We start from the raw sequence: 27467 nt of genomic DNA, 5'->3' as shown, positions 1-27467 counted from the left end.
ATTCGTCGGTCTAATGTGGTTAATTTATGTTATTTGTGCGTTTTTATTCCGTTCCCGAGTTCACGGCTAACGCGCTAATGCTAAAGCGTTGTTTATGTTTTACGAATGACAGCACTGACTCACCGTAACATACACACGAGGATGTTTGTAAACGCTTCAGTGGTGTTTGTTCAGTGATTATTGGGGTTAAAGTGCTCATGACACCGCCGTGTTACTGCTGTCAGTGCGGATATTTCGCATGATTTCAGTTTTGATCAGATTCATCTCTAACCAGAACTGCGCTCGATGACGTCACGCGTGGTGGGGTCTTGTCTTGTTTAGGAAAAGTTAAAATTCCGATTTATTTATTCATTTTAATTCTCTCTCTCTCTAACTCTCTTTCTGTCTACGTTCTTTTTATTGCTGTGCGTCTTCCTCCTCACTCTTTATCTCTCTCTCTCCCACTCTCTCTCTCTCTCTCTCTCTCTCTCTCTCTCTCTATCTATGTTTTCTCTCATACTTCTCCCCCTATCTGTTGTTCTGCCTGCCTGCCTATCTCTCTCTCTCTCTCTCTCTCTCAGTTTCCTCTCTATCTATCTGTAAGTCTGTCTGTATCTTCTATCAGTCTGTCTACCTCGCTCTCTCTCACTTTTTCTTTATCTAACCTTTTCTTTTTGTCTGTCTGTCTACCTATCTCTCAATTTGTGTCTGTCTGTCTGTCTGTCTGTCTGTCTGTCTGTCTGTCTGTCTATCTTAAATATAAGATATACTACTCAACCGGCCTATCTGGTCCTCGATCATGTTTAGGGTCACGTTGTGTTTTGGGGGTCAGTGAAGCAGATCAGTTTGTAGTCTGTTGTGATTACCTGACCTGTTGTGACCTGTTAAGCAGTTGCTTGTGCAACCATTCCAGATTACTCTAGCAATGCACTTGAGCTCTATGCCAAACCCTTGTTGTTTTGGTCTTGCAAAAGGAGCCATCACATGTCGGCATGCAGGCATTGTACACAAACATTTCGCAATGTTTATATCCAGCTGGCATTAAGAGGCCATGTTGGAGTCAGCTTGACAATTTAGAGTTTCCACCCGGCAAAGACAGACCCCCAACTAACTCAGACTGTTTGCATTTAGGTCATGCTGACTGAGACTAACTGCTCAGGTCCAGCCAGACCCCGTCATGTGTTGGGGAGAGAAGCGTCTTGAATGACTTTGCAGTATCTGAATGTTTCTTTTGAGCGAAAGCCAGGACCAATTCCTATAACATGCCGTTCAAGTAAGAGGGGTCATGTTCCTTCTCAGTTCTTGAAGAATGGCTGTGACCTGAATGAGAGTTGTGAAATGGCAATGCAATGGTTTAGTGATTTGGTAAACATACTGCAAGAGGGCACCAGGTCTGATTTATGCTTCGGAGCTAAAGGGGACTTGCCACATGAACAGCAGACTTAGATTTTAAGCCTTGTGTAATGTGACACCCAAACACGTGTGTCCGAAATAAGATTATGATATTAATGTCATCGACACAATCATGCATATTTCAAAATGGGAATGAATACATGCACAAAATACAATTTTGCAATGGGCATCAGAACTAATGGTTTGTTTTCTTTTGTTTCACAGTGTCTGGTGTAGCCTCTTTGGAACAAGATAATCATTCATATTTGCAATGGAGGAGCTTCATGTCCATTGCTTGAAATGCGTGAACCGAAGATGTATGATAAGACCGGAAGCTAGTGTGTCCTGTGACCTCATAGGTTGCCCTCTTGTGTGCGGAGCCATTTTCCACTCATGCAAACTGATTGAACATCGCTTACTTTGCCCGTATGAAAGAGTGCCATGTCTAAACCATGGATTCGGATGTCCGTTTACCATCCCCAGAGTCAGGATGGCTCAGCACCTTGAAACATGTCCAGCCAGCGTTGTGTGTTGCACTATGGAATGGAATCGCTGGCCGGTGAGCTATGCCGATCGCAAGTCCTACGAGAATTTGAGTAAGGAAGTTTGTGATGTGGAACAGCTTGATATGGCTTTGGCTCTTCAGGATCAACGTATGCTGTTGGAGTCTCTGAAAGTGGCAACCACCTTGACTAAAACGGTGGAAATGCAGAATCAGGAAAATAAAAGGATGTACACCGACCCTCAGGAATCAGAACTGATCGAAACGGAGGAGGAAGAGGACGCAATCCCGGTGGAGAACAGTGGAGACTTTGCAGCCACTTTGGAAGTTCTTAGTAGTGCAAAGAATATCGACTTGATTGTCAAGAATGGTGATAGGGTCTTCAGGAGTGAAGAAATGAAGGAAAGTGATACGGACTCGGACTCTGATCTGGGAGCTGTAGGTGGAGCCGACTGTCCTTTTCCAGTGGACCCAGAGGAAGAAGGAGATGATTGGTTGGTGAACATGTCTTCTGAGGAAGAGGAGGAAGTGAATGGTGGGATAGAACTTAATGGACTCAATGGATTTCACGAGGAAGGGGACGAAGACAACCGGGACAATCTTGAAGATGCATCATTAAATGTCAGGCAGGTGTTGCCTTATCATTCCATGCCATTTGTAGCACGGGAGCCAGAAGTGGCTCAACTACCTCTTGCTTTGCCTATCCATCTGCCTAACTTGATGCAAAACAACATCCTGCACCATTTGCCTTTAAGGATTGAGGACCGATGGCTGGAGCGCAAGTTGGAGAACCTCAGGGGCGTGAACTTGTTTACACTCAATGGGCGAAAGGCACTGTTGTACGGCCCCTATTTGTTCAAAGCCAAGATGGAGGACAAGGCCGTTGACACGTCCGACCTTGAGGTGGCAGATGATCCAATGGGCCTTAATGGAATTGACCTCATCACAGCTGCTTTGCTCTTTTGTTTGGGTGACTCACCTGGCGGTAGAAGTATCTCAGACAGTCGCTTTGTTGATAGGTATCGCATCGACTTAGGCACCCAGACCTTCTCCCTCCCTTCTGCCATACTGGCCACCAGTACCATGGTGGGCGACATCGCCTCGGCGTCCGCCTGTGACCACGCCAGTCCACAACTATCCAACCCCAGCCCGTTCCACAGCCTCAGACTGGACCTGGTCTTGGAGTGTGTCACTCGCTATCAGACCAAACAGCGCTCTATGTTCACCTTCGTGTGCGGACAGCTGTTTCGCAGGGACGAGTTCTCGTCCCATTTTAAGAACGTCCACGGGGACATCCACGCAGGTCTTAACGGATGGATGGAGCAGAGATGCCCGTTGGCGTATTACGGATGCACGCACTCTCAGAGAAGATTCTGCCCCTCGGTACAAGGTTCTAGAATCATCCATGACAGACATTTGGGCTCTTTTGGGGTCCAGCCTGGCTTAGTTTCTTGTCCAGATGAACCGTTTGCAAGAAGCACCTGTCATTATGGCTACCTCTGTGACCGTCTGAGCGACCTGCCCTTTGAGTTACTCCAACATATTGCAGGCTTCCTCGATGGCTTCAGCTTGTGCCAGCTGTCCCGGGTGTCACACACTATGAGGAATGTGTGTGCCAGTTTGCTTCAGGCCCGTGGCATGGTGGTCCTACTCTGGAAGAAGACAAAGCGCGTTGACGGAACCTCATCTTGGCTGGTGCAAGACAAGGTATTTCAAGTTGTTTTTAAGTATTCCGAGTATTGCAAGCACGGTATCGATATTATCACGGTAATTATTGCTGTGGATTTTCTTTAATCCATGTTTTATTTTATTTTGTGCAAAGAAAAAGTCTGTAATCGTGGAAAGATTTCAAATGGTTGTTGAATAACCTATGATAGTATTGACACAATAGCAATAATCATGGCTTTTAATATTATCAATATTAAACTGTATCACATCATGAAAAGAAATGTCTATACATTAACAAAATGAATGTTAAAAAACAAATGTACAATATATATGCATACATATTGTGTAATATTATGTACATTTAGCAGACTCTGTTATCCAAAATGACTTTAATAATCGACAATTGTTGGTAGATTTTGATATGAATAAAACATATACGAGTAGTTTTATTGGCCTGGTTGATATCTACATCTGTCTGTTTTATTCTTGCTTAAAAACACTGTGCATAAAGTGCATAAAAAAAGACTTAATGTAGATACAAATACCAAAATCTTAATACGTTTCTAATCACTTCTATTTTTAGGTGTGGAGATTCAGTACTGCCTTTGACACTGTGAACGAGTGGAAGTTCGCCAACATTGCCAGCATGGCAGACCACCTGAAGACCTGCAAGTATAACACGATAGCACGCAGAGAAGACGCCGTACCGCTCCCATGCATGAGCTTCACGAGAGAACTCACGAAGGAGGGACGATCTCTGCGCTCAGTGCTGAAACCAGTCATATAGACAGTCAGAAACAGACAGAAATGCTGCTCAGAGGTTTAGATTTGTTTATCACATGTGCTGATAGACATCTTACACGCCTTATATGTTCACCTGAACAAACAACTTTTTTTATGGCAAAGTAGAAAAAAGTCAAGCTGTAGCATCAGGAAATTAAACCACTTTTTGGAGGAGACGTTTTTCTATTAAATCATATCTTCAATGTATAGATGATGGTTTTTCTGTCTTGCATATTTTTCAAGGTTTTTTTTTTACAAGTTAATTTCTTTGTTTGATTTGTAGCAAACCAGAAACAATGAATCGTCGAAGCGATGGAAACGACCAAAAGAAAACTGTTGACTGAGTGTTTCTAATACACGAATTCAAGATGCATGTGTAGTGTATCTTGAGACTATTGTCCAAAATTCTGACAAGCATTTATGCCTTTTAGTTTTTTAACAATATACTTGATACTCCGACTCACACGCAGCGATTATTCTGGTCTTTCTGTCTTTTGAAAAACAACGTCGGCCAACTTGGTGCCACGTTAAATTACCTGCAAAAAAGACATTTGTGTAAATGTCAAGGATGTGCTGTTGGCGAACTGCTTACAATCGTCTCGATTACGAGTCGCTGCACATAAACCTGCAGGACGGGTGCGAGGACCGCTGGTGTGGCCTGTAAATGTGATGTGTGGTCGCACACAATGCATGTGGAGATAAATTTCTCTGTCTCTCAGGGGTTTAACACGAAGCATGTTCCGTTACAGACAAAGATCATCGATGGCAATTTATTACTTGATATTTCTCTTCCAACATTACCTGGGTTTACAGCAGGGATGTCCAACCTTGCTTCCGGAGGGCCAGTGTCCTGCAGAGTTCAGCTCAAACACACTCGCAGATAAATATCCATGAGTCTTGAGGATCTTGATAATCTGATTCAGGTGTGCTTTATTAGAAACGGAGCTCTGCAAGACAGACGGTCTCCAAGAGGAGGACTGGACAGCCCGGTTTACGATTATAGAGTCCAGTTTTACCATGTCTATTCAGGTGTATAGTTACAGTGTTTTAGTTTGTTGACGTCCTGAAATGTTGCGATATTTTAATCTTTGCCTTGTTTGATACTTATTTTTTGAGAACTTTTCACAAAGGTATGACTTCTGACACACGTGTTGTGAAAAGAACACTGTTATGAAACATATGAGTGATCTCTTTTTAAAGACATCTGTCAATATGCACAATGTCCCTTTGTCTTTTGAAGTGATTGTTACTCATATTATATACTGTAGGTTTTTCAACTTTATATTAATATATATACATGCTTGTATGAGGGCACTTGGCTTTTTAGTGTTTTTGTTATTTGTTTGAAACGTTACGTCACTCCATGGTTTCCACTTTTTCGTAAAGCAATTATACATTATCTCCAAATACTGACACCTGCTATAAATGTCTTTGTTTATTCTGTCATCTTTCATGCATGCTAGTGTCCGAAAGACTCTTTTGTAAATAAGATGTTTGAATAAGATGTTTGATTTGTTTTGATAAAGTAATAGTTTCATATGAATCCTTTGTTGCATTTTGTCAAGATTTTATAATAAATTTTGAGGAAATCCAAAGACTGGTGAGCTATTTCATTAAGCACAACGACATGCAAACAGCAGATTATATCAAATTAATGAAGCTATGAAATATTCTAATGTTAACATTTTGAATGTGTTTATTGTGCAAACTAGCTGGGACAGAAATGATTTCGGCATTAATGCAATGACATTATTCCTCTAACATTCCTCTAACAAATGAATTTGAGTTTGGTGTGACAGAAGATATTTTAAAACGTCTTGATTCCTTTAGCAGCAATACCAGAAGTGCTTTAATGTTTTTGCCACCAGGTGCTGCTGCAGTTTACAACATATACATCAGAAGCTACAAGAGAGAAACAGAAAATTATTATTATTAAGAAACATATTTCTAATGAGATAATGAACTCAAAAGCAAATGAAACAGATGACAGGTAAACATTCTTTAAAAATGTCATAGGTTTCATTGGTTCATACGTTTTTTTATAATCTGTATGTATGAACATTAACAAAATGATTTTTATTGAATCTTACAATAAGATACCGTGTCTCATCTTTCAGTATTGTCTATCACAACATCATTTCACCTCTTTACCAAAACATCCACATGACAAAACATGATAGATGTCCCGAGCAGATCAGGTGGGATCATCTGCTGGCAGAACCCTAATGGAAATAGGCTTTTCCAGAAAATCTGATGAAGTTTAAACAGCTGATATTCACCGAGCCTCTAACTGCAAAGTTTAGATGATTGAAAATGATATTCTTACTAAGTGTCTTTGTCTTGTTTTGCAGTACAAATATCTAAACATTCCTAAATCAAAATACAATTACTTGACAAGAAAAGTGAGCAAAGATATTTGGTCTTTACTTATGATATAATATTGGAATTAAGTAAGTTTGTGGTAAAAACAAACAGAAAAATCTGTCCAGAGAAAAATAAACTTGAATTCAGTACTTGAGAAAAAGGTCAAACTAAATCCAAGTTTATTTTGCTCTCCCCATGGACAGATTTCTTTTCTTAACTTACATTCTTTTTCATAAAACAAGACAAAATATCTAAGGTCACTTTGCTTGTAACGTCATTGTATATTGATTTAAGAAGTTTTTGATATTTTCACTAAAAACAAGACAAGAATGCTTGGAAAGAAAAAGTCATAGTTTGCAGTGCATTGTGTTTTGTTAACATTCAATCATCCTTTAAACAACGCTGCTCATCTATCCGTCCGTGTCAAACCATTAGCACTTAAAAGCTTAAAGCCGTTTTTCTGAACAGACCCCATCAAAATAAAAATGCTTTCCATCAGTTTTTATACAACACAACATATTTTATGTAAAACGCTCTTTCAGGATCCAGCTTTACATCAAACGAAATGTAAAAAGAGAGACAAAACACATTTCTAGCGCAGCTGATGAGAATCAAACATCCTCAAATCTAAATGATAAAAAGCAGATATATTTTTTTATCACATTTACACGATCAACAGCAAACAAGTGAATGAACACTGTCACCTCGCATATCTGACTAACAAAAAAACCCAAAAGGCCTAATGCCAAATACATCACAATGGCTACAATAAAAAATTTAAATGGTTTAGCAACCTGATGCTCCACCTTTATGATTCTTCTCGAATGTTAATCCGGACGATATAACAGACAATACAAAATCAAGCATTACAAGATATCACCAAGATAAAGTGCATACGCAAGAAAATTGATTAGAAACAATGACGTATGTTTGAAACATACGTCAGAATAAATCAATCAATTCTGCTCCACTATAACGGAATTTTTCCACTCTCTGCATTCAACGATGTATCTTTGCAAACCAGCTTTGTGTAGATGTGTCACCAGGACTGATGGTCAGGGCTGAATAAAGAAGCCAAGGCGGGTGAGAGAATGTTTGTGTATACTATCAGTCCCTCTGGGAGGAAGTTTTGTGACCGCCCCATGTGTCCCTGCGATCAGACTCCAGGTCTGCATCTTCAATACAGCCACTCCACCTCCAAACCGTTTGAGAAGATAGAGATGATAAAAGTGCTGTCACGCCAAAACTGCAGTCATCCTGGATAGCAGTAGAGGAAAATCGCACACAAAGATCATAGCTGTCAGATCTAACAAGTGTTCTTTGAGACGATGAGCAAAATCGACAGATCTGATCTGAATGAAAGTGGAATTACCGATGCCTGATGCATTCGCTCCACAAAATATATCTGGACACAGAAGAAACGTTTTAAAATGTCTAAATGAGATTTTCTTTAGAGAAAAAATATTAAACCAAGCAGCATTTGAAAACACAATGCAAGAGACTTTATTACAGAACTTCGAATCGGACTCATGGCGATTTATCTATATAGTCAGTACACAGATATTACACAGTTCACCCAAAAATGAAATTGATGTCATCATTTACTCACCCTCGGGTTGTTTCAAACCTGTATACATTTGTTCGGATGAACATAGAGAAAGATATTTGGAAGAATGTTAGTCATTTTCAGTTCCGGGACTTTACGTGTTCCTACTATGGTAGTCAATGATGTCCCTGAACTGAAAATGACTAACATTCTTCCAAATATCTTTCTCTATGTTAATCTGAACAACGTAATTTATACAGGTATGAAATGACACGAGGGTGATTAAATCATTTTTGGGTGAACCATCCCTTTAATAACATCAGCAGTCATGTTAAACACTGGCCCTAACAACAAAATATTCTTTCAATATGTAGACATACGTTTTTGCATTATTCTGGATGCATCAGAACACATCAGTGCGACACATCAGTGCATCTGTTTATCAGGTGAGGTGGTCCGGGTACCTGTCTGCCCCCTCGCTCTGAGAATGATCGGTCTGTTCCCGCTCAGGGTGTCAGGCGGACTCCGATGAACACATGCGGCTGGATCTGATGATCTCTCATGTATCTGAGCCATGCTGTGGTCGTACCTCCTGCAGAAATTCAAGACGGCTGTGCGAAAATGGAAAGTGTAACACAATCTTTTTCATTTTGCATCTACTAGGCGACCAGAAAACGTAGAGACGTGTAAAAGATCTGCATTCATCAAACTGATGCATCCAGCTGTAAAACAACATGATGAATTTGTCTTTTCACTTGAATATTTGGAAGAATTCAGCAAAACAAGAACAAAAGAACATGCCAAATATTTTCAGCTGAAAGCAAAACAAAAAGCTTTTAAGCAATCCCTGGACCCTCGTAACAGGATGCAAAAGAAGAAAGCTTTATTTTAAAACATCTGCTTGTTAGTGAATGCAGATTGGAGGCTTACCGGTGACTTTTAAAAACAGCAGATGTGCTTATTTTACTTGCGCCAATTAAGAACGTCGTTCCTGCTGCGTTGTTTATGAGAAGCATCTTTACTGGCACAAAACGTATTCGGCCACTTAAGCTAAACTAAAGAATGCAAACAGAATGCATGTTATACTCCAAACCGAGTACCATTTATTTGACCATGTATGTCGTTTGTTAAATTTGACATGATAAATCATGGAACATAGCTAATATGATCAAACACATCTGTGTTTTTTCTGTTTCATACTTGCAATAAAAATCACATCTCATTCAACTAATGGCTTAGAAATCTTGTTTTGAGAAATGGTCTGGTAGCATTTGTTTGCACATGACATTTGGCTTGATAATTCTTTTTTTCGTGCACTGACATTTTCATAATAACATTCAGGCATTCTCTGAGGCTGTTTGTTATTTTTAAGCGGGTTAAACAAGCTAACAGATGATAACAAACAAGAAACAACCAAAGCTGCAAAAAGAGAGGAAAACGTTTAGATTCGCATTCATAAACGGCTTAAGTCTTAATGGTCTGCAGTGTCATATACATAACAAGAATGATGATGATCTAAACATGTGCAGAGGAAGTTACAACATTCTTCAGTCTGCGAGAGCAGGTGGTTTATTTTAATATCAAAGACTGTCTTCAATGTGATAAATACCCCGTCTCTTCATTTCCCCAATGATGTGACTAACAGATACCTGATTGCTTTTATAATTAAATTCACCTGCATGAGAAAGAAATCTCGGCTTGTTGATGTTCTGCGGTGATATGAATGAATGGCCTGTGATGTGTGCCAGCACACAGATGACATGAAGAGAGCTCGAGTAATGTGTCTCATGAGGATAAATGATGTTGGGAGATCATCACTACAATGGAAAGGGTATTTGTAAAAATATAATCTGGCACTGTTTTAAAACAACGTTTAATGTCTCTGGACAGCAAAGACATTTGAAGAGTAAATTGAGACGTAAGATTTGAGAATTTGTGCCATTTTTCTTCTTCTAAGTTAAACCTCCATTCAATGTCTTGAGCTATTAAAGAGCAAGTCTTTCTGGGAATGAATGTGAGAAATATACATTATAAAAGCTCAGTGTTCAGGAGGTTTTGCTATTCATATCTTCATCCACTAAATGATCAGCACAGGAGGAACATACAGACCGTCCGGTGAAACTGCTTACGTCTCTTCTTCTAGAATGGTCTGCACTGGCAGGTAGCCCAGGCGAGGATGTTTGGTGAAGTATTTCTTCGAGCGGAATTTGTTCTTTAGTACTTTGGTGAAGTCACGCACATCTTCACCGGAGGTCGTCTGTAACAGACACGCAAATACACTACCGGTGTCACGAGCATTTGTATTCATCCTTTTACGGCATACTACATCAACTATTTCTGAAGAAACGTTCCCCAGTTACTCTTTTAATAAAGAGCAATACTGTTTCATTACTATTTATTTTCTCTATAGACATCTATTGAAATAAAAAGTAATCTAATCCTAGATTCCAAACTAACCAGCTGTGAGACGAGTCTAATTCATCTCATCATCGTGTAAATACAAAGACACAGTTCTGTGTGCTTCATGTTTTTTTATGAGAATTGATTTGGGAAATGAAAAAATAATTCCCGAGTTCTGCTTTCATGAGAACAAACTTTTGATATGAAAGTGCAAGTCAAAGAGATGCAGATGCTCACCGGGGTGCAGTACTCCACCATGGGGTAGCTGAGATGATGGCCCTTGATGACCTTTCCAGAGAAAAAACACGTCTGACACACGTTGAAGTTAAAGTGCTTTAGACTTCGATACCTGAGAACAGACTTTAAACACTGCTGTTATAATCCATCAGTGCGGTTTAAAGGAGATTTGCTGATGGCTGATTTTGGTTTACCTGAAGCCCATCATAGGGCAGTCTTTACAGATGGTGCATTTGGTCTGGTGTCTGGCCGTTTCTGCTGCGGCGACTCGATGAAGCACAGGTAACCACACCATCGACTGCGGCTCTAAATGCATCCAATCCACAAACTGCTCCAGCTCGATGAAGTCTTCACCGCCTACCTGAAACCCAAAGCGCATACCGACCTCTCGTTCATTACGTAACACAGTAAAAAAGTCTAAAAGCTCTCTAATGGTCTATTTATCATTTCAGAAGCGAACTGCATATCAGAAAGTGTAACGTCTCCTTGTGACTTTTCTGGACAAAGGGGGTCCAGGGATTCATTAATAATTTTGCAAGTGCTGCCAATGGGTCTCACTGTCTGTCCCAACGGCATAACAACTCTTACTAGAGTTATGAATCAATTAAAGAAAGCCAGTAAAAGCAGAATCATCAAGAGTCTTTAACTACACGGAACATTAAATGACACAAGTACAAGCTTGAAGTCTGGAGACTTAGGTCCAGGGTATCTTTTAGTCGAGCGTTCTGTGTATCCATTACATGTGGATGTCACAAAGCACTCAATCATCTGATATTAAGAGTTGATGCACATAAATCCATTTCAGTTGAATATCTTTAGTGGTTTGTGCATTAGCTGTGTGGGTTGTCAGGCGTACCGATTCAGAACCGTGTGACGGTGTAAATCCCCTGGCATGAACTCTCACTCCGAGTTGATCATTTATTCATATGTCAAAACTCATTGATCTGTGGCGATGAGGTTCAATTTCCGAGCATACGTTCAGTTAGCCAGAACCTTCCTTTAGGAATTTACAAACGTCACATACAGTTTTGCATCATTAATGATATCGTCATTATGACTTTTCTGTTATTCATGAATGCATACATTTGTTCACTTGTTGACTGCACACTGAAATTATCTAAAGGTATTTCGATTCATGTCTCATGCGGTTCATCCTTTACTCAAGTAGTAATAAATTGACATATACACGACATTTGTAACCCTTGGGTCTTATTTGCATATTTATGAGCATGTTGAAACTGATTATTGGAGTTTGACTGGATTTAAGAGCACTTTACCCATGAGTGGTAAATCTACTCTGATGGTCATATAGAACTAGATAAATGAAAAATAATTAAATGCGAAACATTGCTAATCGGGGGCTAGAAACTAATTTCGTGTTGGTTTACATTCAAATATACATGAAATGTGGCACAACTGTGCTTTGGGCGACCTGAGCTCAGGTCCCCGCACTGTATAAAATGAATGTATAAAACCGTCCAATATATAGTATGCCTCAAATACACTTATCATAATTTAAATCAAAATCATAATTTAAATACAATAAGAATTGGGCTGTAAAGTTGTCAAACTGTTTTTATACAACTATTTTATAGCTGTGACTTTTCTGGGTGGCAAATTGAGACTGATCATCTCTGTTAGGTCTGCGGTACGGATGGTGACATCAAGCAAGTTGTGGTTACTGCCAGCGTGACACTGATGATGCCCAAAGACATGAACTTCCACTGAACCCAGAACATTTTATTAAACTCACACGCTGGAAGCAGCTACGGACGCTGGGCTCCGTGTTGCCGCCTCCAAACGCCGCAGCCTCTCCGAGTTGATGTGGGATTCTGATGCTGGTGTGAAGCAGTACAGCCAGCTGCCTCTGGTCACACACACCTGCAGCGCTGGCAACCTGAGCGAACAAACCTGTGGAAGGACATTTCTGTGGACTGAGCCGACTTAAAGTAGTTCACCTTCAAAATGACAATTCTGTCGTCATTTACACGCTCTCTTGTCACACTCAAACCTGTATGACTTTCTGTCTTTCGCAGAACTCAAAAGGAGATATTTTGAAGAATGTTGGTGACAGCCCCCCATTCACTGGCATCGGTTACAATAGAAGTGAATGGGGGGCTGTGCTGTTCTGTTCCCAACATTTTTCAAAATATCATCTTTCGTGTTCTGCAGAAGAAAGAAAGTCATACGGGTTTAAATGATGTTAGGATTTTCGATTTTCATTTTGAAGGGGAACTGTTCTTTTAAGGGAATCCTTGGATGAGGAAACTTCAGGACAATGGGAAAACAATGCATTTCATTCTTACTAGAGATTTGACTTTTAAATGAGACTCTATAACATGCTGAAGTGGTACAGAGTTATTACAGTAAAATACTAAAACTAATAAAACAAAATAGGATTTTAAGACTGCAAAGTACTTGCATTTGTACTTGTCCTCCAGTTGTCCCTTTGAAAGAGAGAACAAGCCGATCTTCATGCACAACACCTGAACTTTTCCACTTCTGTCACTAAGCACAAGGTAAAATAATTCTACATTTAATTTCTTAGCCCAGTTTAGTGTTATAATATATAGGTAAGTCAATAATTGATACGATGATTAAAATACAGATGTTGAAACGTTGGAAAATTTGCAGTAAACATATGTATAAGAACAACAATATTCTGTAGATTTGAAGACAGTCTCACAGCAAGAACGTAACTATTTTACAATGTGGCTAATTCGTATGAATTCGTATAATCTTATTCGTACATTTTTGTGCGATTTGCTTTTGCGTCGATGATGTTAGTGGTGGGGCTTCAGAATTGCTTTTTTTAGTAATAATATGTTTTTGTATCACAACCTACGGTTTCATTCAAATAAGCCTCCTCTTAAAATAGCTACGAATTCCTGTGAGCTCAGGTTGTAGATTTCCAAAAGTTGTGTGGTCTAGTACATTATAGTAACCCAAAAAAGTCTAATTCTATGTATTGCTTTTACATACGGTATTTATATTTTACTTACCAATACATGCCACTTGGTTTGACTTTGTATATATCTTATACACATAACAATCTAAACATACCTATCATAGACTTTTAAAAGCCAGTTGAGACACAGATCCACACATAAAGGGACGTTGATCAGATGCGGGTGAACCTGTTGAAGTTGTCTATACATTGTACAGAGACAGTTTATGATGTCTGGAACATCTAGCAGTTGTTCATTATGAGCGAGTTTGTGTTGATCAAAGACGCTCTGGGCTATGCTGAGGTCCAAAAGATCCACTGAAACAGACAGACGATATTAACATGTGATTTAATCTCAGTTCTAACTCCACAACGGATTTAATTCAAGGCACTTTAATGAAAGTCACCAGCGCGTAACTCATCCGACGGCGCGTAATGAAAATTCCCAGCAGAAATGGGGGTGAAAATTATATTTCTTATCAGCATTCATCAGATTTGCAACCAATTATACGTTTCAATATCATGCACGTCCCAATATGTGAAGCAATAAACTGACGGCAAGGTCTGTTACCAAAACACCATGCAAGTCACTTGACGGAAGGCTCTTTTGCACAGTTTGTACTGTACTGATGTTATCAGCGGGTGCCTCTGAAGCTTTCCGAAAACCTACCGGAGGCCAGAGACTCATGGTTGGTTTACCATAAACGCCCTAAACGTGCATGACAAAATTACCAATGAGAACTTGAGATTGCTTTGTCAAAATTGCCTTTAAATTGCCTCCTGTAAGTGGTTTCTTCTCTTCATGAATTATTTTGTCATTCAGAGTGATCAGGGACTCACGCTTACACACATTTAGAGCTACAAAGTGAATAACAGGGGTTTATTGTCAATGGGAGTTGGCGATGTGAGGCGTCATGAGTGGCAAAGATGAGTGGCAAAGATGAGTGGCAAAGTTAAACGAAGAGTCATTTTCTGATTCATTGAAATGTTATTACAATTTATTACATCTTCCTTGAAGAGATTTACCTTAAGTTGAAAAAAAGGAGAAGAAAAATATCGTTGATTACAGAATAATGCATTCATCTTTAAATGAAACATATACTCACAGCAAAGGGTTTTCTGTAACCGACGGCTCTTCATGGCTGTGCGGTAGGCGGAGAAACGGACCTGGCTGAGATCAACTGAGAGTTGAGAACATAAAGAATATAAATTAGAAAATTCCGATAACATCATCTCACTGAAAAAAGGTCCTAAATTCCACACACGACAGCTGTCACACTAAGATGTATTTTGTATGCATGCAGACTATTGAACGGAGAGAATGACAGACAGCTTGAAATTGATTGACAGGTGACAGAACAGACCCATCGACTGAAACAGTTGTGTCATCTGAGGATGGTCCCAGGACGTGGTCTGCTGCTCATGACTAGACGTAATTAAAATGTAAAATGGTTTAACAATATTTAAGATTTCATTTTAGTGATGACTACAACTGCTATTGTAAATGTGTTAACCGTTGACAAAATTAGTTTAAAACATGTTAAAGCATAATTGTTTTTTACAATGGACATGCTGTTTGTTGGTATATAAAACTCACTTGATATAATAAGGGACGCCATTTTGAAAAACAGCTCTCTGCCATGGGCACTGAACGGAAACTGTTAGGGAAGAACCAAGTATTTTGTTTGAATTGTACCATACAAATGATTTTTGAAATACATTTTTTAAGACTTTTCAGGTCATTAAATCTTTTTTTTAACAAAGGTTAAAACAAAGATCATCATATATGAATTCACATTGAATAATGGAAGATTTACTTAATTCCATTATTCGTTTTACATTGATTTGATTTCTTCTTGACTGTGGGAACTTAACTCACCGGACAAGAAGGCATGAAGCAAACATTTGTTGTCCGTTCGAGAACATTGCTTCTGTCTATGCTGATCACCCATGGTCCCCTGGTAAGATTTTGAGATGTTACAAAAAAATCTACCTCAAGGGAATAAAAGGTAAAACATTACAGACACAGCGCTATCAGAACTACAATACCAGCTCAAATCAATGGGCTCTTTAGAAACATTTCTGTGTCTCTGGACGAAAGAGCCTTTAAAGCAAACTATAGGGGGCAGTTCGGAGAAAGGCAGGGATATTAAGGAGAAATTTTGATGATACTTCACTTCTAAAATCCTTAGACGCATCAACAAACCTGTCTTCAACGAGTCTTTAGATGCCCAAAATATAATTACTGCCCCTTTCATCTTCTGTGAATGACAATGCCTTCTCCCAAAGGGAAATATTATAAAACCCTGTCAGTTACATTAATAAAACTATTACACAGAATTCCAAGACAAGCGTTTGGGGAGAGAAATATTGTTGTCTGAGCTACACAAACAAGTTGACAGATTTAATGCGGTTGTTGGTGAAACAAGGCCCAAGAGTGTCAAAGCGGATATATAGCGGCTTAATTATCGATGTTCTCCAGCTGCCCGGATCGATCTGGAAGGTCAATATTTTTACCCACAGGATCGTCAGAAGAACAGGATAGTCACACACTCATCAGGCTTGATGACAACCGACAGATCAAAACTGGGCTCTGAGTGATCCTAAAGCAAGATTAAAAAGAATGAATCCTTTGAGGTCAATCCTCCAATGTGAACGGGTCGATGAAGTTTGACAGCATTGGATGAGCTCTTGTCCATGAAGCACAATTTGGCATCTGTACAACTATTATTTGGGCGAGAAAGAAATATGGTATGTATTTGAGGGTTTCCATTTTATAGATGTTGTGGCATATAATATATATAAATTATCTTTGTGCACTTTTACAATAATTACATTTATGTAATGGCCATAGCCAATATGTTGGTAAATATAAATCTACAGCGTTTTATTACAAGTAAAGTGAAATCAAACACATGAAAAACAACAAACAGTGCTATACTTTAGTATTTACTATAGTAAACTGCAGAAATGTATAGTATACTGTAACATTTTATGGTAATTATACACTGTTTTTGTATATGCTGTGCTGTTAACAATATGGTGAAGTGAAAAACTGCTGTATATAGAGCTTGTCAATCGACGTCATGGCGTATTGCATGCTGGGGAGACGGTGCCATCTTAGAAGGTTGTTTAGTAGCGATTAAAACATGATACATGATCCTTGATGTGATTTCCTTCGCGTTGTTTACAAGTCGGAAACCAAAACAACTGTATTCCATTGTCTAGTTTCTGTCCTAAATGACTGTGCGCACACAGCACACCATGTTTATGTCTTCTTAGTCAAACGGAACAACATTGAACTGAACTCACTAGCAGAAAAGAGCCGCTACCACCTACCAATATGGCCGCGACACTCAGCATGCAACACGGCATGACTTCAGGGCCAAATTCTCTATACTATAACACAATTTATTATGTACTATGGTAAGGAAAAAAGAACAGTAGTATCGAAGAATTTTACGACGGTTATAGTTTCTTAAGTTTATGTAAAACATCAGTTTACTCTCATCTGATCACACAAGAAGGTAAGATTAGCAAATTTGTGCCTTAAAGGCGCGATGTCCGATTTCTCTTAGCCGTTGTTGATGTTCAAATCCCCAAAACAAACACACCCCTACCCCCATGTTTCGCTATCGTCACCGTTCGGCCAGGTCCGTGCACCCTGCACTTTACTGCTACTTGGTTACAAGGTTGTTTTGGTACTCGGCCCGAGATTGTCTAAACAGGCATGATTCGAAAATGGGACACCCCGCCATTAATACATTTCATTCACCTTGATCTCCTCAACCTTGCCAAGTTCACAGTCTACCACCCCTCCATGCTTTACTGAGGGGCAACTTTTATTCTCCACCTCGACCAGGCCCAGGTCCAGTTGATCCATGGCATTTTGGAGCTCTTGAAGTTTCCTCAGTGCCCAGTCCAGCTCATGTTGCCAGCTGAAGCGCCGCCCAACCTCAAAAGCTCGAGATGGATGAAAATTCTCATCCTGCGCAGTTTCTGATAACAGATTGAAAATAGATGTCAGTCATGTTATCATTTTGCTCTGGATTTGTTTAATTGTTGAAAATTTTTCCTTGATTAGTATCGTTACAAGGATACATCTGACGATGGGGAAAAAAGCGTCTCCAAATTTTACTTCATGCACGAGCTCCACGGAGCATGTTTTACTTGCTTAAATAAAAAAAATCTGTAGTGGGTTTGATTGATTAAACAGCCTATTTTAGCACTTTCAAGTGTCAATTCAATTTTATTTATATAGTGCTTTTCCAATGTGCATTGTTCCAATGCAGCTTTACAGGAAAAAATAAGAAGAACTGAAAAACTTTGAAAAGGTAAAACACAGCACAGTGCATTGTGGTTATAGAACAAGCAGGATCATTCTAGCAAATAATATCTAATAAATGCAGTATTCCTCTTAGCAAGCCATCACAGCCCTTTGGTGAGGAACCCAACCTCCTATGATAAATAAATGGAGAAAAAAAACCTTGGGAGAAACCAGTCACAGCCGGGAGGGTCAGGTCTCCTCTGACATGTCACAGCTGCACTCAATGACTTTGAGTTACTGTTGGTAAACTATAAGTTACTCAGTAAATGTTTATGAAAAACAGGGAGAGCTAGTTGTTTCTTTTTTTCAGGACTCTTGATTAAGGAATCATAAATATTCTCTGCGATCAGTTGTTACAAATCCAGCACAGATTTACATCCGGTCACTAAAACCCTTTTTCACTTTTCAATTTGTGTCCAGTAAGCTTAATCGTCTCCACTGAGCCTTTACAGAGACACATAAATCGCACTGATGCTAAAACCGTGACCTCCAGAAATGAAAGGTGCCATATAAAATTTGCATTTGAATGCCAGAGACGACCATTTGTGTCAGAAAGACGACTTGACTTCTGAGTGAAATCTAGTAATCGTAATGTCACACGTGTCTCCTCAGACTCTTAGAAGAGTGCTTATAGATTTGCATAGATACCAAAGACAGCCATTATAATAAGAGATATAATATATCAGATATCTCTTTGAAGAAAGATGAACATGAAAAAACTTAGAAAATGTCAGCTATTGCTCTTTCCTGTTTTTCATTTACTGCCAAATTTGATGAGAAACCATTGATGTATGTTGACATTAAACACAATTGAGATTTTTGACAGAAATATCCTTAACTTTTAAATAATAGGAGACAAATACAAACAACATTAACAGAGGAACACACACACATATCTCACCTGCAGAAGTTTCTGTATTTCTTTGGACTTCTTTTCTTTTAGGTTGAACTTCCAACGACGGACACGTTTGATTCAGAGTTCTGTTTACATCTCTGCCACCAATCAATGCCTGTCGGACACATTCAACATCATTACCAGAAGATTTTTTCTTTTTAAAACAATGTGTAAAACCTAAACATTAGCTGGCAAATTGAGAGCTAAAGCTATGTGTGACTAACATTAAAAGCAAAACTTCGGATTAATTCCAAAGTCTGATTTCCATCGATAAAGCAAGATCTCAGAACAGCATTGGAATGATTGTAGTTTGTTCACTGTTGTCAAGACGCTGTATTAATAAAGAAATTACATTTTAATGAATAATATACATCACTTTTTTGTATTAATTAAAAATGGCTAAGAACGTACAGAATTACTGACCATACAGTGATTTTTTTGCAGAAGTGAATTGTGTACATCTTCATCAGCATCTCTCTGCCGGTTTGCCAGTTGCTCGTCCTTCAGTTTTACCCAGAACCACAGCTCCTCCAGGACATCTATGAGTTCAGTCCATTTCTCTGAACAATCTCTGAGTCAAAGAGAAGTTCAAAGCATGAACATCTGCGTACATGTCTATATTATACAGTACAGGCTGTACCTTCTGGTGCCTATAGGAATGTGGCCAAGATTGCCCAGCTCTTGGAGACTCCCCGGGAGCGTTCTAGAAGAATTACTCTGGGCATCAACTTCTGTCTGAATATCCTGAGAAGAGAAGACAAAAATAAAAGAATTATATTGATGCATATGAATACATTCATTTGAATTTATGTCAGGGGAAATGTGGCCAAACAACCATAAAGGTCCATCTCACGCCTAAAGAAGAGAAACAGACAGTCTGCGGCTTTTATGCCGGTATCCATTAAAGTGCCAATCCCATTATCTGTTCTTCCATTAACTGGACAGCACTTAGTGCAGGAAAGGCCAAACTGAAATAACACGATTTCTGCTAAAGATGTTTAAATACTAATGTGATGTAGAGAAAAAACGATGACCAGATATACACCTTTCATTTCAATCAAGTTTACTTGCGGTCATGCAGTATGATGCTGTGCGTGCAAATGTATTCATGTATAAAACATTTCATTAAACAGAATCCGAGTTTGATGAATAACATGATTAAATAATATCAAACTTGTTTCTCCAAGGACCAAAACAAAGTATTAAATTATTTTCCTGTGTGTATATGGATGAATTTATTCACATTTTCACATGAAAGTGCTCACTAAGTTATTTAACAATACAATGATGCATAAAATGAAAAAAAAACACTATTTATTCACCCTGACGGCATTCCACGTCTGCATGACTTTATTTCCCCTGAGGAACACAAAAGAAGACATTTTGAAGAATGTTGGTCACCACAAACCCAATTGACTTCCATTGTTTGGACACATAACCTCTCAAAATGTCTTCTTTTGTATTCCACAGAATATCGACTCACATACGGATTTTAAACAAATCAGGGCAGAATTTTTGGGATGAACCAAGATGAATTGTTTACCATTAGGATGACCTTCACCCTATATTTCAATGACATAAAAAGCTGACGTTTCAGCAGACCGAAGCGTAGTGTTGTATTTATTCTCCTTTAAAACACAATCCTACCAAAAATGGGATTCAAACTCACAGTCAAATATGTCCATTGGATCTTATGTCAAGCTCCTTCACCACTTTCAGTTTTAATAATAAAACCGTTTAGTTCATGAAATGCATTGCTTTTGCTTAAAAAAAATTGCGATTTTATCCCATGAACAGTTTTGCGACAGTTCAAATCTAATCTTCGCATGTGAAAATATGCCCACAGTGTTTTATGTGTCTAGCGAGATTTCTCAGAGGAGTCTTCAATCGTGGCACATTTCGAACGCCCTTCAAATCCGCTGTACACTTTGTTAACTTTTAGTTTTGGAAATCAGAGATGCGCACACTTACAGAGAGGAAGATCCATGAATGCCAATGCACTAATGCTATTACCAACATACAGACTATTACCACAACTCTCTGAGGACCAGAGAAGATACAAGAGATGTGACCAGGATGGCCGAGTGGTTAAGGCGTTGGACTTAAGATCCAATGGATGTATGTCCTCGTGGGTTCGAACCCCACTCCTGGTAAAAGCTCAACTTTAAGTCTAGATTGGTAAAGCTGTGAAAGTGACTTATTTGAAATGGTTCAATCCCATTAAACATCAAATGAGATTTGAGTAATGTTGTTCAGTGTAAGTTAATAACAAACCAGTTTTAAAAGAAATAAAGACGAGAATAAAGTTAAAAAAGAAACAAAGTGGTTTGTGTGAAATACTCTTGTAAAGCAACAACAGAACAGAAAATGTACATTCTTCCATTTTCCAAAGACATACAAAACCGCAGATCTGAATTTATGCAATCTTGTGAAAATGTATTCATGGTTAAGATTCATTACCTCACACAAGTGGTCCATGTGTTTTATACTTTTATTATATATATATTTATGTTTTAGAAGTAACAAAACGCCTCAAGCATCCAACAACACAAGTGAACCTAATTCTAGACATCAAACAGAGATCTAAATCAAATATATTTTTTACAAAGAAGCCTTTACCTTGTAGAGTTTCTGGTATGGTGGTGATGTGACAGTCATTCTTTGGATGTGCTGTAGAAAAAGCATGACGTTCTGGAGTGAAGATCTCACCATGGCCATTATGTTCAGACTGCTGGACTTGTTTAAGACTCTCATCATTGGATTGTCTCTCCTAATGTTTGCACCATCTCCTCATTGAAACCGCATCTACATTCTCCTGTAGCCTTTCCAATAAATGAAACGATCATTTGCCACAAAAACTGAAAAAGCAGTCACGGGTAAATAAAGTGTCGAGAATCAAGAGATGGAGCCTGTCTTCTAGTACCTGAGTAATGAATGAATATTATATCAGAATTTCAGAAGATGAGCTAGGTTGCAACCTGTTTCCTTCTCTGCAATATGCTCTGTGTGTGGAAGAGATGATGTTGAGAGAGAGAGAGAGAGAGAGGGAGGGAGAGAGAGAGAGAGAGTTTTGGTTTGACACACAGTTTTGCAGTATGAAATGCTTTTGTTTTTCTTCTCACTTAAATTCAGAATGTCTCCGTGTGTTGTATGCCCTCTATCAGATGTGATCGTCTATGTTATCTAGCATGATTCAGAAATATTCCATACATCATCTTTTGTGCTTCAAAGCAACCTTTTGTTTAAAGAATTTACATTTACTTACACTATAAATTCATGCATTGATTTATGAGATCATACGGTTCACCAACATTGTGCTTTGTCAGATTCAAACCTGACCAGTGACCACATGACCAGTACCAATTAAACCACATTAGCACATGAAAACGTGAGTCAACAAAGAATGAAAACACTCACAGTGACCAGGACGGCAAAGTGGTTAAGGCGTTGGTCTTAAGATCCGATGGATGGATGTCCTCGTGGATTGGAACCCCAGTCCTGGTAAAACCACATGAGTTTAAAATGCTATGCATCTCTAAAGATAGATGTGATTGTCCATAATGATAGTATCTGGGAAAAAATGTATACAATGTTCATTCTCAGCACTTTCAACAGAGTTATTAATGGTATATATTTTCAATTGCTTCCGTTATTCACCTTTAATTGCTTAAATCGCTTATTGGATTAAAGCATCTGCTAAATGACTAAATGTAAATGTATGTCAATTTCAATTTCAGGGTCATTTTTTGGCATGATTGTGTGTTCATACAATATTGCCAAACGCATTGAACATATAACAAAAGACATAATAAGTACAAAAATATGATGAGTTTGGTTCCAAAATGGGATAAATTCATTTTCTTTTTTACTGTTCATTCCAATAACTGCAGTTGGTTTGTTTTGATTTAATCCATAACAACTAAAGAAAATACAGCTAACACATTAAAACATGATAACATACTTAAAAACATGTTATGGAACAAAACTCTTCATATAAATTTGGTATATAATTGCTAATATCATCAAATTTATACATTTTAATTTCAACGTCTTTCTTGTGGCTCAGTGGTTAAAGCAAAGCAACACCAACGTCGTGGGTTCCATCACAGAGATTGCACATACTTAGAAACAAATGTATAGTATAATGCAATGTAAGTCGCTTTGGATAAAAGCTTCTGCCAAATGAGTTAACGTAAATGTAGATAGAACAACCCAGAGGTGTTCATTGTGCAGCAACTATAGATATGGGTAATCTAGAAAGAGTTTGTCCTGTACCCATAAATATTCCTATTATCAAATCTCACTGTATAAGTCATTCATAGCTTTCTTCTGAGTATAACTCATTGATTCACTTAAGCAATAGGTTTCAGACACAGGACTGTCGTTTTAGATAAAAAGTACAATGTTGACATCTAGCGGTGAAAATTGGAAACACATCTTCGACGTCTAGTACACCTTCACACCTAAGCGGTCAAAATATCCCTACTTTATAAAGCTTATATTTTTGTGCAGTGTTATTAAATACGTCATTTAAATATATCATTTAAATCATATATAACGTATTCAAATATAATTAAATATATTTTCTTTAAGTGTTACTTGAAGCCGTGATCATTTCCATATATCATCTAACTTTTACAATTACATTCATTTTTTCTATTACAGAAGAAGTTCTCAAAGTCACTCCTGAAACTTGTCACACATTCAAGGGTTCTACATTGGGAGATGATAGGGAAAAGATTATACATGCTTGACATGTTTTGGGCATGTTATTGTTTTGCATAATGCTATAGGTGATGACATCATCAGAGTTGTCTGTCTCCCTCTTTTAATCCAATATACATTCTGTGGTCACCAGGATGGCCGAGTGGTTAAGGCGTTGGACTTAAGATCCAATGGACGTGTGTCCTCGTGGGTTCGAACCCCACTCCTGGTAAAACTAATGTATTTTCTCCACATTTTCTCACGTGTATTTGTAAACATGCAAATCAATGATGAGAACTTCTCCAACCCGGACATCTATCGATGAAAAATAGCAACACACTGAAAAGTTGCAAATACAAAATAACTATGAATAAAAATCAACTATTGAATCAAGATATCTAGTGTGGTTTCACTTCAAAACTGCTTGGTTCCAGTTGAAACAAACCACAATATCATACCTTTACCCAATCCTGTGTGCAAATCTCATTACAGAAGTAACGCTTTGGAAAGCACCACTGATCTTCAATAATGCACAAAAGATCGAGAGGAAGGTTGTGTTAATCCTAGCAAACCAGTAGAAACAAGACCCCAACAAAGACAAACAGTCAAGAATATTTAAAACATTTATTAAATTAATAAACCATACACATTCATTTTAAAATACAGCAATATTTATGTAATACAGCATGTTTTTGAATAAGATTTGTACGCCTATATATGGCCATAAAACAAGTGTTTTCACAGCTTTCATTTTGATATCTTTAACACATCGACAGCCTGTGACACTCACAACGAGAAACCGTAGCGTTCCATTGCAGTATCACTTCAGCTCATTTATATCGCAGCTCCTGTGGTTAACCAACAGTCACCAAGTTTTTCTCAAGCGCACCCGTCACCAAGCAGGCACTGGACGATGCCTGTGTTCTTCATGTTAGCAACGGTATTTTTGCGAAGCCCACTGTACATCACGTGACTTGTGGTTAACACTGTGCGGCTGTTCACGTTTTGAATATAAAACATCTGCTTAAGTGCACGCTTGTATCATTTATTGCAACATGGAAAGCAGCAACAGAAGATCTGTCGACAAGGGTTTTTCTTCTTGTATTTAACAGCCTTCTTGATCTGGGTCATAGCTTTGGCCACATAGTCCTCGGTGGAAGACACGTTGGCCTCAATGTTGTCCACCATGGGCCCTTGCTCCTCCACCAGCTGAGCCAACTGGAAAAAGAGCTCGTGGATGTCCCGGATACGACTCTCCAACTCCAACAGCTCCTTGCGGCGATTCTCAATCTCAGTGAGCGCTGAGCGAGCGGTTCGCCCTTCCGTGAGCAAGTCGTCCGAGAAGACGTTCCACTTGCCCGTCTCGATCATCTCCTCGATTTGATCTCCGGTGACCTCTTTCCCCATGATCTCTGCCTGCCTTTGGATGCGCGTCTTGCAGTTGTCCCTCTGCACCATCTCGGCGTTGTTGTATTCGTTCATGGCCATGTGAAACGAGCCCGTAATGGAGACGAATTGGTGGCGCACCATGCGCACCAAAGCCGAGTTGGCTTCGCGGTTTTTCTCCAGCGCCTTGCAAAGCGCGTCCATCTTCTGTATCCGAGCGTACAGGTTCTCCCCTTCGGTTTTGATGCTGCGCGCAATCGTGTTAGAGTCGCGCTTGATGCTGCTAAAGCGTCTGACGGAGGTGAGAAAGCGAGTGTTTTGCTTGGCTAGTCTCTTTACCTCCGTCCTGAGCAGAGCGATGTCCTTCTGGATGGACTGGGCTTCTTTAAAGGCACCCTCCATGATGTCTTCTCCATCAAACACCACCGCGTGCTGTTCGAATTCACCGTCGTCCACATTTTCTCCTTGATCGACAGGCTCGTCCGTCTGGACGACTTTGCTTGGAACGCATCTCAGTTCACTCAGCCTGTCCCTCATTTTTCCTGGAGAAATATCAGGGAAAATCGGTTTGTTAGTGCTTGAATTTCTCACTTTTTTACCTAGAGACAATAAAACATTCAGTCATTCGTCAGGTATTCACCCTAATGTTCTTGAAAACTAGTTCTTCTGTGGACCTCCACAAACGATATTTCGAGAAATGAACGTGTCAGTGGTTATGTCCTCATACAAGGGAAGTCAACGAGAGCCCATGTTGTTTGGTTATCAACATACTTAATCTTTGTGTCCTGGAAGAGAAAGGCGTACGTGCTGTGAAGATTTCTTAAATGATAAACTTTAGCATTTTATCCAACGTCATCAAAAGTGAAGAAACCAACTGTAAGCATTCACAATACATTCTTTCCTTCAGAACAGGAAGCAATGTTACAAAAAAAAGAGTTGATAAGCTGGTCATCTCAACGAAGTGGCGACCATGATGCTGCACATTTCCCATCACTCACAGAATAAAATGGGTGGGGACTTCCCTTTACCCTTCTTAAAGTCTCAAATCTATCTTAATCCCAACGTAAACCCTTCATTGTCCAACATTAGCATTAGAGCAATTGATATAGGAACGAACAGCACGATTGTGTTTTATGAGACATGTGGAGGTAAAGTCAACATTGCGCATCAATGAGACGTAAAAAGCAAATTTACAAAGGAAATCAAACTTTATACGGAAGTAAAGCGACGGTTACTTTATAACATTTTAACGCACGAACGGTGAAAGCACAATGGTGAATAAACTACGATCTGAATAAATCATTCAAACAGCGACTGTCAAAAACAACATTAAACACGTTGTGCTAGTTTTCTTTCAATATTGATACGGAGTCTTGATTTTACTCTCCACCTGCGAACCGTTTCGCGACGCACGCGCCAGAGACGACGTTAAAACAAACTACATTTCATGATAATAAACGATAAATAAGCGCCGCTTTACCTTATTTCATGCCTCTGTGTTGCATTGAGATGGTGTGAAGGGGAGTGTTGTTGCTTTCTTACACACAGAGCTGCAGCTTATTTCACATCATTGCAGGAAACGTTGCAGTCGGGTGACTGACTGGTGGGAGTTTCCGACAAGTCGATACATGAAAGTTTACTTAATGAGAAAATAGTTACCTCACCCTCTCTCGTTATTATCACAATATACTTATATTTACATTTTAACCTGAATGCACATAAATAATAATAATAATAATAATAACGGAATTAGCTGTTTGATCTGCATAGTTTTTCACAAAGGTTGTTTTCAACTTCCCTTTTTTAATTACGTGTCTACAAATAATTTATACGACTCCATTTAACAGTTTCTTTGTTTTCTCTGAGTTGTTGCTTATTAGAGAATGTTTCGTGGTGCTTTAAATAACTGTTCTTTATAAGTATATGCCAAGTTTCCCATCAGATGATTCATTTTAAAACCGGGTAACCAGCTGCCCACATACCTTACATTCGGTTATGAGTCAGTAGCCTGTGTAAAACAATTCTCTTGAATTTCTTGGTCAATGCCATTTTGAAACGCATTATTTATGAAAAACGAAATGTTTATCTATTTTATCTCATCTGAAAGTGCAGTGGGGGGGTCTAACTATTCTAGAGAAGATGTGAAGCAGGGGACAGAGCAGAAGTGAAGCATCAGGAAACTTTACAAATCTCACTCGTGTCCTTCAAAAGTGACGCACTAACACAATTTGTAAAATAGTAAACGTGTTGGTTTCAAAGATAAAGGGCAACTGCGGTCTATGTGGGAAACTCACCGCATGGTGGCAGTGGAGATCAAATAATAAACTCAAACAGAAC

General features: G+C 38.9%; 4 protein-coding genes across 14 annotated transcripts; 1 reads left to right on the top strand and 3 right to left on the bottom strand.

Annotated features, from left to right (window-relative positions):
* Positions 1-1595: 1595 nt before the first annotated feature.
* fbxo30a (F-box protein 30a) lies at positions 1596-5917 on the top strand. Its single transcript, XM_079459327.1, has 2 exons — positions 1596-3580; positions 4125-5917. Exons 1-2 carry the CDS (start codon positions 1643-1645, stop codon positions 4326-4328), a joined length of 2142 nt encoding a protein of 713 aa, XP_079315453.1. The 5' UTR covers positions 1596-1642; the 3' UTR covers positions 4329-5917.
* Positions 5918-6162: 245 nt separating this feature from the next.
* On the bottom strand, positions 6163-15835 carry LOC306895169 (dystrophin-related protein 2-like). Of its 8 annotated transcripts, none has more exons than XR_013786760.1 (13): positions 15698-15835; positions 15416-15476; positions 15183-15244; positions 14925-14999; positions 13935-14136; positions 13294-13379; positions 12625-12782; positions 11066-11232; positions 10872-10983; positions 10364-10491; positions 9910-10051; positions 8699-8845; positions 6323-7945 (listed from the first exon to the last, which is right to left on the bottom strand). XR_013786760.1 is itself a non-coding variant. In XM_079458202.1 (12 exons), exons 1-12 carry the CDS (start codon positions 15768-15770, stop codon positions 7941-7943), a joined length of 1257 nt encoding a protein of 418 aa, XP_079314328.1. In that variant the 5' UTR covers positions 15771-15835; the 3' UTR covers positions 6163-7940. The 8 variants fall into 8 exon arrangements, 5 of the variants coding, with proteins under 5 accessions (XP_079314328.1, XP_079314326.1, XP_079314325.1 ...); XR_013786761.1 differs by having other exon boundaries at positions 8699-8826; XR_013786762.1 differs by lacking the exon at positions 9910-10051 and adding an exon at positions 8061-8093 and having other exon boundaries at positions 8615-8826.
* A 555-nt stretch (positions 15836-16390) lies between these two features.
* Positions 16391-22531, bottom strand: LOC306895170 (utrophin-like). 2 transcript variants are annotated; one of them, XM_079458204.1, is made up of 8 exons: positions 22458-22531; positions 21964-22042; positions 21660-21862; positions 19681-19784; positions 19464-19611; positions 19047-19155; positions 17594-17817; positions 16391-16542 (listed from the first exon to the last, which is right to left on the bottom strand). In XM_079458204.1, the coding sequence occupies exons 3-8, from the start codon at positions 21795-21797 to the stop codon at positions 16399-16401; spliced, it is 867 nt and encodes a 288-aa protein (XP_079314330.1). In that variant the 5' UTR covers positions 21798-21862; positions 21964-22042; positions 22458-22531; the 3' UTR covers positions 16391-16398. The 2 variants fall into 2 exon arrangements, with proteins under 2 accessions (XP_079314330.1, XP_079314329.1); XM_079458203.1 differs by lacking the exon at positions 22458-22531 and having other exon boundaries at positions 21660-22050.
* Positions 22532-24354: 1823 nt separating this feature from the next.
* Positions 24355-26748, bottom strand: stx11a (syntaxin 11a). Of its 3 annotated transcripts, none has more exons than XM_079458965.1 (3): positions 26611-26745; positions 25771-25915; positions 24355-25672 (listed from the first exon to the last, which is right to left on the bottom strand). In XM_079458965.1, the coding sequence occupies exon 3, from the start codon at positions 25665-25667 to the stop codon at positions 24786-24788; it is 882 nt and encodes a 293-aa protein (XP_079315091.1). In that variant the 5' UTR covers positions 25668-25672; positions 25771-25915; positions 26611-26745; the 3' UTR covers positions 24355-24785. The 3 variants fall into 3 exon arrangements, with proteins under 3 accessions (XP_079315091.1, XP_079315092.1, XP_079315090.1); XM_079458966.1 differs by lacking the exon at positions 26611-26745 and adding an exon at positions 26024-26550; XM_079458964.1 differs by lacking the exon at positions 25771-25915 and having other exon boundaries at positions 26611-26748.
* Between the last annotated feature and the right edge of the window lie 719 nt (positions 26749-27467).

Source organism: Barbatula barbatula (genome assembly GCF_947034865.1).
Source record: "Barbatula barbatula genome assembly, chromosome: 6".
Classification (NCBI taxonomy): Eukaryota; Metazoa; Chordata; class Actinopteri; order Cypriniformes; family Nemacheilidae; genus Barbatula; species Barbatula barbatula.
Note: the sequence above shows the minus strand (reverse complement) of the source record. Positions and strands in the feature narration are given on the sequence as shown.